General features: G+C 33.4%; 1 protein-coding gene across 4 annotated transcripts; it reads right to left on the reverse strand.

Moving 5' to 3' along the window:
• Positions 1 to 169: 169 nt before the first annotated feature.
• Positions 170 to 14,906, reverse strand: LOC105203590 (open rectifier potassium channel protein 1). 4 transcript variants are annotated; one of them, XM_026138951.2, is made up of 8 exons: positions 14,205 to 14,906; positions 8,998 to 9,572; positions 6,666 to 6,839; positions 5,674 to 6,060; positions 4,008 to 4,270; positions 3,391 to 3,543; positions 2,233 to 3,315; positions 170 to 2,066 (listed from the first exon to the last, which is right to left on the reverse strand). In XM_026138951.2, exons 2-8 carry the CDS (start codon positions 9,137 to 9,139, stop codon positions 1,005 to 1,007), a joined length of 3,264 nt encoding a protein of 1,087 aa, XP_025994736.2. In that variant the 5' UTR covers positions 9,140 to 9,572; positions 14,205 to 14,906; the 3' UTR covers positions 170 to 1,004. The 4 variants fall into 4 exon arrangements, with proteins under 4 accessions (XP_025994736.2, XP_039302333.1, XP_039302334.1 ...); XM_039446399.1 differs by lacking the exon at positions 14,205 to 14,906 and adding an exon at positions 10,351 to 11,827; XM_039446400.1 differs by lacking the exon at positions 14,205 to 14,906 and having other exon boundaries at positions 6,666 to 8,118; positions 8,998 to 9,107.
• Positions 14,907 to 15,023: the final 117 nt, after the last annotated feature.

Consider the following 15,023-nt stretch of genomic DNA (forward strand, 5'->3'; position numbering starts at 1 on the left):
ATGATCACACGAGTGACTACAATATAAATAAATGTCCAAGTTACAAGATCGCTGACAGTATTTAAAATATAAAATATTAATCTGCATATTATTTCGATTATTTAACGTAATTTAGGTCCTAAAAACTTAATAATAAATTCTTGAATTAATCGGACTTTAATACTCTAGATTTAAAAGAAAATTTTTTACTTTTCATTATTTATTAACAAAAAATTTTCTTGTCTAACTATCTGTTTATAATATCTATTTTCTAATATCTGTTTTCTAAGTAATTTGTTTCACTAGTTTTGTGAAATTGAGGATAGACATAATATATGCTTTATTTATTATATCACAGTCTTGTCTAAGTTTAAATTAAAACTTAATAATATGCATATTTTATAATTTACTTACATTTCTAATAATTATCATTAACGTTATATTAATGTTACTTCATAAAATGTACATTTGTCTTGAAAAATGCTATAAATCCGACTAGTTTGAAAAGTTGGATTTACGTATATTGATGAAACTTTTCACAAAGCTTGTCACTCTGTTGTTAAATTACATCTTTCCTTATAATTTACATATTAAATACTGTATAAAATTTATATTTTCTATCTACATTCTTTTAATAAATTACCTAACATTTTGAAACAAGACACGAATTTGTTAATTACTACTAGTAAAAAGTTTTCAAACTAACATATGTAGGATAGGATTATTTCTTGCACACGTAATAGCAAGCTACAAATCCTTAATTGACAAGATTTCCGATTTCATAAGTTATTTTTTGCAGTAAATACAAAAAATCATTTTTCCTGTATTTATGTAAAGTCATTTTTTTAACAAAACTATCAATTATGTTTATAAAAATGACGTTTATCTGTTAATTTTAAAAAATATTTAGATATTTTTGTTAACAAAACTTGACGTCAAATTTTTCTGCTTTTTAAAATTAAACAACATTATACTCTTTCTTAATTGATAAACTCTCCGTATAGTACGATTATGAATTTTCCTTTTTATTTGTCAGGTTTCTCAACTTTAATTTCCTTCAAGTCCGCATCCTCTTCCTTTCCAGCAGCTCTCGTCATAGCTCTGTACTGTTCAAATGGATTGATCGTCGGCTTTTCTATCGTCTCTTGCAATGGTGGCTTGTACGAGTTTATTGACACGCTGGGTTTGTGCTTTCTCGACTCTGGGGAACTTGTGCTGCTTGTTAAAGTATCTAAATTATCAATTACACATATGTGTGTGTCATCCTGTTTCTTCTCCATTTTAGGAACTTCTTTAAAATCTACACTTGTCTCTTGCATTCCTCTTTGAAGTGTTTTGTCCAATTCGTCGTTCAACTTTATTAATTTTTGCTCGAAGGAGAATGATGGCTTGTAAACTGGTTCATAAACTAATACGGAATCCTCCTGGGGATATTTTCCATCCCTATGCATGCTTAATATCATGGACTCATTCAATGCTGCAGGCGGTTCATTAGAAATTCCAAAAACGAAAGGATTAATCGACGAAATTACACCTTCCTGATCCCTCCATGGTGCAGTTTGCTCATCTCTCAAGCCTGAGGGAAGTACCATGGAACCTTGAAATTCATTTTTTGTGGTCATAGTCATCTCCTCCGCCGGTGACATGATAGTCACTGTTTTCTGACTCGAGCTGCCTTGTTTGCTAACATCAAAAGTTTTAATATTGTCCTTAGCGAGAGGGCTGAGGGGTGGAGTAGTCTTCTCGCGTTTATCGGAATGAACGTCACCGAGACTGCACGTCCTGGTGCGACGACGTAGATTCATCTGAGTGATCTGTCGCTGAAGCATACCCGCTTTCCATTTCGGCAGCGGTTTAGGCGTGTGTAACGGCGAAGGCGTGGACCTGGTGCCCATTGGACTCGTCTGCGCACTAAGTTGAGCGGGTCTTATAGAGAAACGACGCTTACCGGACGGCTGTTGAATTGGCGATGAAATTCCCGGTGGACTTTCCATGTTCACGAGCGGCTCCTTCGGCGACACGGAAATGAAGGATTCCATTGAGATGGGTTCTTGATTTTGATCATCCATTCCTTGAGGGAGTCGTAGCTGAAAAATATTTTTTTATAAAATAAATTTCAAGATTACTATCATTTACATTAAATTACTAATCACTATATTTGTGTTTTGTTAAAATTTATTTCAAGATTTTAAACTTGTATCAATTGTAAGAATTTTATAGTCATCGAATTTTACAAAAATTTGATTTTAATACCGGCAATCGTGGGGATCCATAATCAGGTGGCGTCGGAGGACTCAATGGGGTCGCTACCGGTCTCAAAGAGAATCTAGGCCTCATAGGAACGCTTGCCTTTCTGATATAAGAAGTAGGTGTGCTGGAACCGGAATTATCAGCCAATTTGAGGGACATTCTTCGACTCGATTGCGCTCCTGTGACGGTGTTCTGATTGCTCTGATTCGCTGAAACTGAACCAGGCGCATTCGAGAACAGAGTGAAGAGACTGGGTAATCTCGGTGGGGTCAAACAGGCTGTTCCCAGTTTTCTCTTGGGTTTGGCGACGTATTCGTCGGGAACTGTTCCTACTCGTGTATGAAGAGCGGTCAACGCTCTAAGAAAATCTGCCAGACTCGTCTCTTCCAGCAAATTGTTACCCTCTAGATAATTCGGCAGATTGCCACCGGTGTGCGTGTAGTAGTGCGGCTTTCTCGAAATTGAGTCGCGTCTCTCGTCCAAGTACGAAGGTAACGGATCGATCGAATTATTCTGCTTTTCGTTTTCGTCAATCGTTATTTCGACAGCTTTGTCTATATTAGAACCAACGTCTGACGGCATCTTGTTTTGTTTTCTCCATCTAGGGAAGAAATTCTTAGGCGCGGTAATCGGCAACGCAAGAGACGCGAACTTCTTATATGGCTTGTTGTCCTTTGAGGATACAGTCGTGTCGCGATCTTTCATCATCTCCTGCAGCTTTGTCGAGGCTACCCCGGACCAGGTCCATTCGGTGTTGCGTTGAACAGAATCATCCTTCGTAGTGTGCAGTCGTATCTCGCTGGTCGCCCTAGATCGAGGCCTGGCGAACGGAAACTTTTCACCACCGATTGTCCATCGCGGAACATTGTTGACTTGGCTCTGATCGATCGATTTACTCTCGTTCTGAGCGTTGGTCTGTTCTTCGGTCTGGTCCCACTCAAAATCGTCCCGTGGAGGTATGTAACCAAGAATATTCACCAAGCGCGCTAAGAGTTCCGCCGGCTGCACTATAGCGTGCGTGGCAAATGTAGCATTCTTGTCTATCCTTTGAAGATCAGTCTCGGATACCACACGTGTCACTTCGTCCTTTAAACAACGGGTTATTTAAGATTACAATATTTAAAAAAAGATTATTTATGTTTAAAGAAAGTTATGACTCACCATTGGTACTACTTCACTGTTAGCTCGTCGTCGCGGATGCGGTATAGAGTCCCCGTATCCACCAATTGTTAAGTCTCGGAGATTCGGAAAACTGTTGCTACGCGCAAATTTCGCCGGAGGTTCCTCAGACTCGTATTCATCTACGTACACCCTCTGATTAAAAAAAAAAAACACGTTGAATAAATAAGTAATATTAAACAATCGGTTAACAATCGATTAGAGAGTTTTATAAATAAAAGTAACACAAAAAATTATACTTAATAATTAAGTTGATAATAAAATTATTTTCAATTATATGTTACAATATCAGCATTAATTCATCATATTTATTATTAAAAATCTTCAGAATAACAAATCTAATAAATATAACTGGAGAGAATAATTAAAAAAACAAGTTATATTCAACACAAAGAATTAAAAGAGAATTTCACTAATTTATTAAGCAAACAATAATCGACTAAATTTATTAAAATTTTGAGAAATATAGAAACAATATATATATTTTTGAAAAATATATAAACAAATAATAAAATACTTTATATAAGAATGTATGTAAATATTTTCGCAACAAAAATATACGGTTACTTAAGGGTGTTTAGTACAACCAGGTCACTTACTTTGACCTTAGATAATTGTAACTCGTTAAAAACGCGGCGCAGGTAGTTGACCTCTTTATTAAACTCGTTCCAAATCTTGCTCTGCGTAAGCTTGAGATTCATAGCCAGTTTGTGCTCAAGCCTCGTGATCTTTTTGCTGCGCATACCACGAGCGATGAATGTCATTATCATGACAATGTAGCCCAGTCCGAAGGAAATCCAGCATATTAAGAATATCTTGTACATGATGAACAATGGACCGCTTCCTTTCGTATTGTCTTGGCCTTTAAGCAGAAAGAATTTAAAATAAAAATCTTCATAGTGCAAAAGTTTCTTCTTTTAGCATTCCCATCATTTTTCACTCACACTTAATTTCAACTGACTTTGAAATATTCGCTTTGGAAATAAACTTTAAATAATTTTCATTTAGAAGTCGTGAATAGTTATTTCAATGTATCGTATATCCTCTTAAATGTATCGTATATCCTCTGATAAAAAAAAAAATAATAAATGATCAACGTTAAATAAGTAATAATTGGTACTGAAAGTTTCATTAATAATATAAATAAAGATAGAGATAATAATGTAAAAAGTTTATAATTATAATACAAAAGTTGATAATTATACTTTAAATGTTTGAATTTATTGCTTATCTTTTTATTTCTTATATTTCACATTCTATTTTTGATTACATTTTTTATTAGCTCTGATTGTATATGCAAATTCACTATTTTATTATTTAATTTACGGTGTATGGAATGTTACTTACTTAAGATCTGCTTCCCACGTGAGTACGTAAGCATGATTAAAAATATTTGTTTTTTAATTAGGTGGAACAGGCAAGCTCATAGATTGTATAATTTGAAGCGATTAATGATAAGAGTACAAGTGTCTGTCGTTTCAATATTATCAATCAAAAGAGTTGACAAAATTTTCGTATGTATAGCCTCAAGTGGCCCGATATTATCAAATCAAATAAATTTATATAATAAATTTTATATTGAGGATAAATGCTTCATATACTGTAGCAAATTCGTATTTCTTTCTTATTTTTTTTCAAAAATAAAATAAACGTTAATTTTTTAATTTAAATTTTTTTAAAATCTAAGCTAGAACTTCTCACATTTTTCTCTTATGTATAGATGTAATATAGAAATATTTTCAATTTATAATTAATTTATAGTTAAGATTTATTTTTCAGTTCCTATAATATTTTTGAAATATATATTTCCTCATTTTACTGTGCGATATCTTTTCGTGTTTAATAAATTTCTCAAAAGTATTATCTTATTCAATAATTATCGATATAAGTATAACAACATAACGATGTGCAATCTATAATCGTTCGCACACTTTTGGTTTTACAACAAAGTTTTACAATCCATGTAATATGAGACAACTTAAATGTGAGATTCCTTTAATTACGTCGCAACCAATCATACCGCACTTCTGTAAGTTGTCTCTGTCTATGCCATAGTTTGAATTATGAATAATACGACTAAATAAATGATATGAATGACATATTATAGAATTATACAGAATATGAAAACAACGAACTGACTAAAAGTATGCGATTCCGCGAAATGTGCGTATAATTGCGAAAACAAAACTTCTCGCTACTGATAAAAAAAATTAAGTTAATCGAGCACCACGTGCGTGTCCGAGAAATCGATAAGATAGCACATACCCGCGACAAGATCGCCAAAACCAATGGTCGTGAGGGTGACAAAGGCGTAATAGACCGATTGATCGTAAGACCAGTCCTCATAATGCGAGAACAGAATTGCCGGGAAGAAGATGAAGACAATGAAGCCGGGCGTCAGGTACAGAAAGATCTGGGCTGCCATTCTCATTGTCTTACGCGTCTCGGGTGGTATCGACTTCTTGGTGGGATAATCGCAGGACGACTGACGTTGCTTATAGGATTTGTATTTCTGATAGGTCCTGATAAACACGCGGCTGAAAAATTCACCCAACTGCGTCAACAGGATCCCGTTCATCGGGATGCCTACGAGGGCGTAGAAGATCATCAGAATGCGACTGAGAGTGTTTGTAGGAGCCAAATTGCCATATCCTGTATAGTTCATAATAAATAAATTATTTGAGAGGAATAACGAGGATCATTGAGAGAATAAAAAAAAACTATGGAGCCTTACATCAAATAAAAATTGTAATAATTCAAGATCTATTAATTTTCAAGAAATATTTCACAAATTATGTACAATACAATTATAACTGATAATTACATAATTAATATTTTTAATTAATTATTCCAATTCAGAGAATAAATGTCTGTTGAATTACTGTTTTGTGTATCTTTTCATTCCTTTAAATTGGAATTAATTAAAAATATAAATTATATAATTCTTAATTATAATTTTATTATATATAATTTTTAAAGTATATCATGAAAATTAATAGATCTTGAACTATAATGACTCAACGCGTTTATTTTTTATTTAAATCGTTTAAACAACGCCTTCAAACGTTTTCTTGGAATGTCTATAAGATCCATGTGTACTCGGAACAAATACGTCAATAAAAAAATCTTATAATTACGTATAATTAAAAGGTTCGAAGAAAAAATGGCGTAAGGCTATAATCCATTGACTTTAGATAAAACTAATTCTAGATACGTTTTAAAGATTTATTTGAACGCTTTAACTAATAGATATTTACCGATGGTGCTAACGACCGTGTAAGCGAAGTAAAAGCTGTTGTAAAAGTCCCATTGCAAACGATCTTCGCCCTCGGTGTAATTATAGACTGACTTGCCGCAGTACTTGGTGATCTTCTGCAGAATCTCGGACTCGTTGTGTTCGGTACTGGGTACATAGTGATGATGCAATAAGTCTGAAAAAAATTCGATTTACGATTCGGATAATTTAAAATTATATCTCGCGTATCCGCGACCGTTCACTGTAGATAATCCCTGTTTCGCCATCCTTTCCGAACGGAACCGTTTTCGAGACAATTGTACTGTACGCACTATCTTATCAGCCGATATTTGTCATCTTATATTGCCGGTTTGTGCAAGCAGATCCCGCCTGGACCTTCACGCAATTGCAATCGAAACGCGATCGCGTCATTCGTATCGAGGCTAACGAAATAAGGACACGGCACATCCTTGCAGAAAAAAGAAATAAATTAAGTTAAATAATTCCGTTGTTTTCCAGAGCGCACTTTTATCCTTCCGAGTCAACAGCCACCTGAGGTAGGAGGAGATAATAGGCGCAAGAGCGGATATCGTCGCTTTTAAATGTGACTTTGACAGGAGTGGTCGAGATGACGATTTCGTAATCGATTTCGGTGACACTGACACTGGCCGTCGACTAACGCCGGACTCTTCCCGTCGCACGATATTGTCCGATTGTTCAAATAATACCCTTTTTTCCGCGCGAACAATTGTATCGGACATGGTCACGCATACAAAAACCCAATGACGCCGAACAGCCGCGCCGACTTTCCGGCTATTTGTTACAAAAGGTCCGACGCATATTTCGCAGAGTGGCTCGTTTAAATTCAGCGTTCCGAGAAGCTATATTTTTCGAGGATCACCGAAAGTATCAAAAAGTTTAAATCGCATCCGAAGAGGCAAGGCTCCAAACTTGTACAGAATTTGAAAATCTTGACGCACCTGAAAAATTGACGATATTATAAATGAAAACTTCTTGAGATTTCTAATTTCATAGAATTTAATGTCTCCGTTAATTCCAATAAATATACAAGTTTTAGAAAAATTAAATGGAACCTTCGGTTTTCGTCTGTTATAATAATCAAATAAACAATTTAAAGTGACAGGTGACCGTCGATGCAATCTCAGTCGATGACACAACTGCTTTAAGATGCCACGAGGTATCTCGTTACTAAATGCATGTCGGAAGTTTCAAACGTTTTACACGCCGGACTCGTCTTCTGCACGACCGTGGCCTAAGCACTGTTTGCATTATTATCACCGAAATCTCGAATCACGTCGCAAACAATGACGCAGAAATCGGCCGATTAATTACGAGCACATGAGACAGGCACGATAGTGACATCTTTGTGTCGTTAAGATATTTCCATAATTAATATTTAGAGATGTTAAACTTTAATCTCAACGATAACGGAATCTCGAGGGTACTTTTCCTGCCTGTCGAACAAAAAATATCATTTGGTATTGAAGAAGAGACAATTTCATCAATAATAAGATTCTCATTACTCATTAGCTCTTAAACGGTTGGACAAAAATGTGTAAACGAAGCTATCATTTGTTTCTTTTATCAAAATTACTTTATAAACTAAGTTTCGAGTCAAAATTTCAAGGACTTTTTTCTTCAAGTTGCGCTTGTAGTAAATGGATATATATAGATAGCCCAATGTCACATTGCAACTACGAATTGCAAATGATATGCAAGTTCATACGCGTTTTCACCATTCCGTTCGCATGCAGTTTTCTCCTTGGTACTCCGACGATCATCAATTAAAATAATTTACAGAAATCAGGGGCTGCTTTGCTATTTTTAAACTACTACTTTTTTATATTAATCATAATTTTTTATATTAAAAATTAATAAATATGAATAAAAATTAATATGAGTGCAGAAAGTGATTTCTGAGAATCTAGATTTTTCTTTAGCGAAAAGGTAACGTGTGTCACTAATTTTTCACTTCAAACATTAATAATTCATATCTTTAGAAAACCTCGAATTATCAATAGTCAATCTATTAGAGTCTATTAAATTTAAATAAAGTATAAGAATCATTGTTCGCATGATTCTCGAGAAATCATTTTTAATGATCAAATATTAGAACATTCCTTGGTACTAAGAAGAAATCGATAAATTTATAAAATTCCATTGACTTATAATACCAAATTATATTTACCGAATTAAATGTAAGAATAATATATTAATTATTTGAAGTATATCATATCAAGTTGGATACAACGAGTTAACGAAACCGGATTAAGGACTGCGCAATCTTCGCGTGAGATAGCCGATACCAGTGATTGTCATTAATATTTTCTTACTGCTGATCATAATGCGTTCATCTCTTTCCCTCTCGATCTTCTGCTTCTCGTAGTAGTTCTCGATAAAATAGAAGATGGTAGCGCCCAGTGTCAAGTACGTGAGGAACAATAACAGTAGGGCAAGCCATTGCTTCTTGGACATTCTCGAACACTATCGGCGAAATGCTGAAATCCGACGGATGTGACAAGGAGATAACAGAGAGATCCTTGGACCAGACAAGGAGATATCTCCAGATAAACAAAAAAACTCCTCCGTCAGGAAGTTCCTGTTGAAGTAGCGAATGTGCCGCGGACACGCATTCTCCACATGATCCCTGGTGGTGAAGCTAAACGGCTGATCGAGTGAGCTTCCTGGCTCGCTCGCCACAAGCACACTAACTCTTCCCCGCGAAGAGTGGCTCCCTTTTACGGCTTCTTAAGCGGCGATCGTCGTCGTATCGATTATGACGAGCTCTCACGAGGGCGATGTTATCACCGCAGAGCCCGATATCTCCGATCCATCAGAAGCCTTCTTAACGATCTAGGCGTTGCGTCGTCATCGCGGTTGCGTCTCGCTGCTAGGTGCCCAGGAAACCCTGCGACCGAAAGAGCTTATAATGTATAACGTGATCTAACGATAGACGTGGAGAAACTTTTGCAAAACTTGAATGCGATTTTGTAGAATTAATTTAATTTATAGCAAGTATCAATATCAATTACAATTACAAGATAATTGACGCACGAGATAAAAAAAAGTATTGGACAGATTTAAAAAAAAAAAAAAACAATTTTTTTTACTCGTTGAGTGTGATGATACTGATCTATTAAAATTTCAGGAAATTAATTTTTTTTCTTTTTTAAATCCCAATTAGATTTTCGATTAAAAAGATAATGGTACCACGCTGATTAGCATAGAATCCTGTAAGATATTTCCTCGGGGATGAAAAACCTGCTGGAAAAAATCCTACAAAATTTTACATAACTTTAAGAAATGCTACAAAAATCTACACAAAAAATGCTGGAATTGGAAACTTTTGTTAATTTTAACATGTAATTAAATACATATTTCTAAAAAGAAACAAATATTTCTATAAAAAACTAATAATTTCTACAAATTTCTATTTTTGCTTATCCATAGAAATTTTTTTGTCAGAGTAAACTACTTAGAAATGCGTAGAATGTTGTAGTTCATTGTAATTTGACGTAGTTTTATCGAGAAATTCATACAAATCACAGAAATCAAATCACGACGTATTATAAAAATACAAAAATTTAGAAGTGTTCCAATTTTAGCATTTTCATGTAGATTTTTATAGCATTTTTAAAAAATTGTGTAAAATATTATAGAATTTTTCCATCACGAAAGGAGCATACTTTCTTGTCATAAACCATTCGACTGATTAGATTTTTAACTTCACGATCAACAATTCGGTGACTCAAAAAACAGAAAACGTAGCAGCCCGTCAAACTCGCAATTATTAGAGATGAAATCTAGCTGGTGCACCGTCGCACGTCAAACTACCAAGACCTTTCCCTCAACAATGCTGGTTGCACAATACGTTCGGTCTCCAGCTCGGTGAACACCATATATCCTATCGCCATTGCCGGATCGCAATAACGATCCACGTGGATCGTAATAGCGATCAATTTTTGTATTCGCATGGATAATTTACGGCGTGAAACAACGCCGCGCGTGTCTCTTTCAATTTTACACCACTCGTCCGATCGTGTGACTCGTCGCCGGTTCGAACGCATGGCATAGAAATTTGCATAAGTGCACACAAGCTCTGAACGACACAAAGTATTTCAGAATTAGCGGAAAGTCATATGAGGTCATATGAGAACTCGTGCCGCTTATTGTAAAACTGAGAGTCAATGAGTCCTCCAAGAAGAAAATATCGAACTAAATTAAACAAGAACGATCAAATATCGACGTTCAATACGTTAGGCAAGAATTGAATTAAAAGTTGTTAAATTAATTGTTATGCAACAAGGCGAGTCCGTTTTAAGCTGAAGAGTCGCATGATATTCCATATTTGATTCGCAATGTCGCAAATTGACGTACAAAACATAGCCGCGTGACGCAGTAGAATGAAAAACGGCGACAGTCAGCGAGTGATCGGAAGACAGATGCGTTCGATTCGTCTTGATCCTCTTTCTGCGTTATTGCAAGTCCATAAATATGATTTATAACGCGTGAGAAGAGAATTTATAACGCGTCTCGGTCGCAACGGTCTTGACGATGTCGATCTCTATTTGCTAATAACGTTCGTGGACATTGCTCGTTTACACTGGCCTGAGAAAATTCGCATTTGTTGCGGAGAATCTTCATATCAGAGAAATATCAAGTTTCGGACAGAGACAGAGAGAGCTCTCGTCTGCCGAACTTAGCTTTGAGTGTTAACGAAGAAATATATATTAAAAGAACAGATTCGTTTTCTCAAGAAGTTAGGAGAATTACGATTTAACGGATCCATCTTTCGTGCCTTCACTCTGAGAATTCCATCACTCGGTCTCCTCTTCGTCTTCCATCCGCACGTCAAAGGAATAATGCGTCACGTATCGCGAACCTCCGGTGACGTTAACTATTACACATCACGTCAGTATCGACGATCATCTCTAATTGACGAGATAAATTTGCGGACGCGTTTCGTGCACGAACATTTCCTTTATTCGCGAAACCGCACGACTGACGGCCACTTAGTCGCCTTATTCTCTCCTTAGGTTCGCTAGTCTTACTTCTTCGTACGTCTAGCTAAAACGAGAAGCATGATTCAGTTATAAAATGCATTATAATTAACAGAATATCAGATATTCGAAGCAAACCATTCGTCATGCTAGTTTTCATTTAAAGAGATAATTTTTTTTTTTATTTAAAAACATTTAATAAAATAATTTTATACCTGAGAAACATAGAAGAATGGTACGAGTCCAAAAGGCGAGAGGTGTAAAATAAAAGCGCGCTTTATATAAGATAAACATAAATACTTTTAATTTTTAGAAATTGAGAAACTTCTTGTCCGTTCAAATTTTCAAAAATATGTCATTATTGTTACATAGATGATTTTTTTGGGACTAATTTGGGACTAATTATTACTTTCAGATGATTTTGGCAGTTTCATTTAAAATACTTAATTTTTATAATTTACAAAGACAAAGATCATCTTTTTGCTATAATGACATGAGTACAAAATCAAAATTTTGGGCTTTTACGTCTCAAGTAAAAAGACTAAGAGTCTTATAATGCAACTGCTATTGTTTCATTGTAATTTGGTAATAATTATGAATCTCTCATGCAAAACCTGTAACTTCAAAACATTGACGCACTTTAATGTAAGCAGGTTGAAATAATTAGTTGAACGACGTTTTACGATGGCATTTTAACTTGAATAATTTTATGATTGTTAACGGCCACTTAACAACTGTTATTATCTTCTATTTACTGCACACGTCGTGTCGGTCACGGCTGCGGTTAAAATATGCCGATACTAACGCACGTGTGGTAATTAGCTAACAATTAATGTGTAAAACAGTTTGCTGAAAAGAAATATGAAGATTATTAATCACGTGTTTCACATTTATCGCTCAACTCCCATGATCAAATAAGCTCTAATAACCGTACCTTAAAAAAAATTTACGCATTAGTATTTCGTGGAATTGATCTCGATTATAACACGTTATTAGAAAGATTAGAAATTTGTTAGTACTACTGTAATTTATAATACTATTACTTAATGTAATAAATACTATAATTAATTTATGTTATATTAATGTTATAAAGAAAATAAATTTATTTTACGTATAGATTATAAAAAAGCTACATTGAGAAAAAAATTGTCAATTTGACTAAAATTTTTCAACTTAATTGAATTTCTTCAGTTCAAGTATTTACGTATTTAAATTAAATATATACATATATATAATTTAAAATATATATATATAATTAAATTAAATATATAAGTGTTTAAACTACAAGTATTTTATGTATTTAAGCCAAATACATAAATAGTTCAACTGAAAAAATTTAATCAAGCTGACAAATTTAATCAAGTTAATAACTTTTTTCTCAGTGTAAATTTTTAAAGCTTTATTATCTCCAAAATTGAAAAGTTTTTATTGAAAGTAAATTTAATTTAAATTGTCTTACTAAAGAGATTGAATGAGAAAATTCTGGTCACACAGTACAATATTAAGAGCTTATTTAAAAATGGATCTCGTGACTTGCATAAATAATACTCAATATCTAAAAATAACATTAATTTTCTTGCTACCAGATACATTTCAAGTAAACTGAAAGTGTTTCTTTTAATAAATCATACTATTTTTGCATATTAATTTGAGTGAACATATGTCCGATATCATTAATCATTAAAATTGATCAAAAAATATCCATCGCAAAAATACCGGGATAAGACATTACACAATAGTAATTGTAATGATGTAAGTAGTAGCAATTCAATTACACGAGTAATTACTGAATAATAGAATTGATAGCTTATTGATAGCATATTGACTCTTGGCGATAATATTGAGATTAACATCGATACGTTATCAAATATTTTTCCACATTTTCTGAATTTTCCATTAATCGCTCAACTGTATTTAATAATTTTTAAATTATACTTGTTTACTTTCCACTTTAAATATTTTTTTGTGAAAGTCGAGAATTTCTCATACGAGAAATCGCTACTGAACAAAGGTGATATTATTTTAATTCAATTTAATTTATAATATATAAATCTACTTCAATTTTTTTATTTCTTTAAATTGCATTAATGCAATAAATATATTTTTTTTAAATAAATTTAACGAATGATGTCAAATCAATAAAAATTATATATTTATTTATGAATATGTCGATAAATTTTCGAAACTCGATAACACATATAAAAATTAAGAAAGCTTTCATATATAAAGAATAAATTAATTAAAATTATGTAATAATTAAACAAAAGATACAGTTACAGAATCTATTTAGAATATACGTTTATGTATTTATTGAATTAATATGTAATAAATAATTTTAATCTTTAAATAACATTTTTTTATCTTAACTCTTATTATTTACGATATTGGTAAATTACGAATACGTCAAATATGAATTCTCCAAATTCGATAACAAACATACAAAAATAGACACTTCATACATCAAGCGTCAACAATGGTATAAATCTAAAATATTATTCCTCTTTTATCTTTATCGGCTTACTTAATCGCTTAATACCCACCTGTCTCATCCGTTGTATACTGCTCATAGCACATATCTGCTTTAAGTCGACGATCCACATTTTGTAATAAAGTTCATAATCACAATCGCGGAACTTTGAATCATTTTCAGATGGCAGGATTAACTCATGACAGAAATTGGTGATCTTGTCATAAAAAGTCTAAACGTTATCTGCCGGATTAACAGATCAGCGCGGTCGAGTACTTGGCCGGATGAAGACTATCCGTAATCGAGAGCAGCACTATGCGAAAGATCATCCGAATGGTGGGAGAACCGAAAACGAGTTCTATAGTGCTCATCAAAATAATCTTAAACGATATGCTAAGTGCTGTAACAATATAAAAAATGTTTTCATTGTATAATTAAAAAAAAATTTAATATATCCGATGATTATCGTCACCTGCTTTGCAGATAGAGTATTTTAAAAAGAAAGCTAAAAATCTAAAAAAGCTAAAAAATTATAAAAAAATTAATGTTCCAATTTGTTTTTAATACAAGGTCGATTTCGATCACGACGTGTATATAACTGCATTATCTACTACATTTCACGGCTCGTACTTAGCTGTGTTAATACATCTGTTTAATCAGCGATCGAATGCTAATAACAGTTCCTTTTTTAGTCATGAGAATTCGATTGGAGAAAAATATTTAATTTATTTGAAAAGAAAAACAGTATAATGTATTATTCTAATAATTTCCGACAGATTAATTTAAATTTAATTTTCAAAGTTTTTATATTATATTTTTCTTGCGGTTTAGATCAAACAACAAGTCTTTTATTTTTATCAAATTCACTTAAACTTTATACAAATATTTGTTT

This window comes from Solenopsis invicta, chromosome 3 (genome assembly GCF_016802725.1).
Source record: "Solenopsis invicta isolate M01_SB chromosome 3, UNIL_Sinv_3.0, whole genome shotgun sequence".
NCBI lineage: Eukaryota > Metazoa > Arthropoda > Insecta > Hymenoptera > Formicidae > Solenopsis > Solenopsis invicta.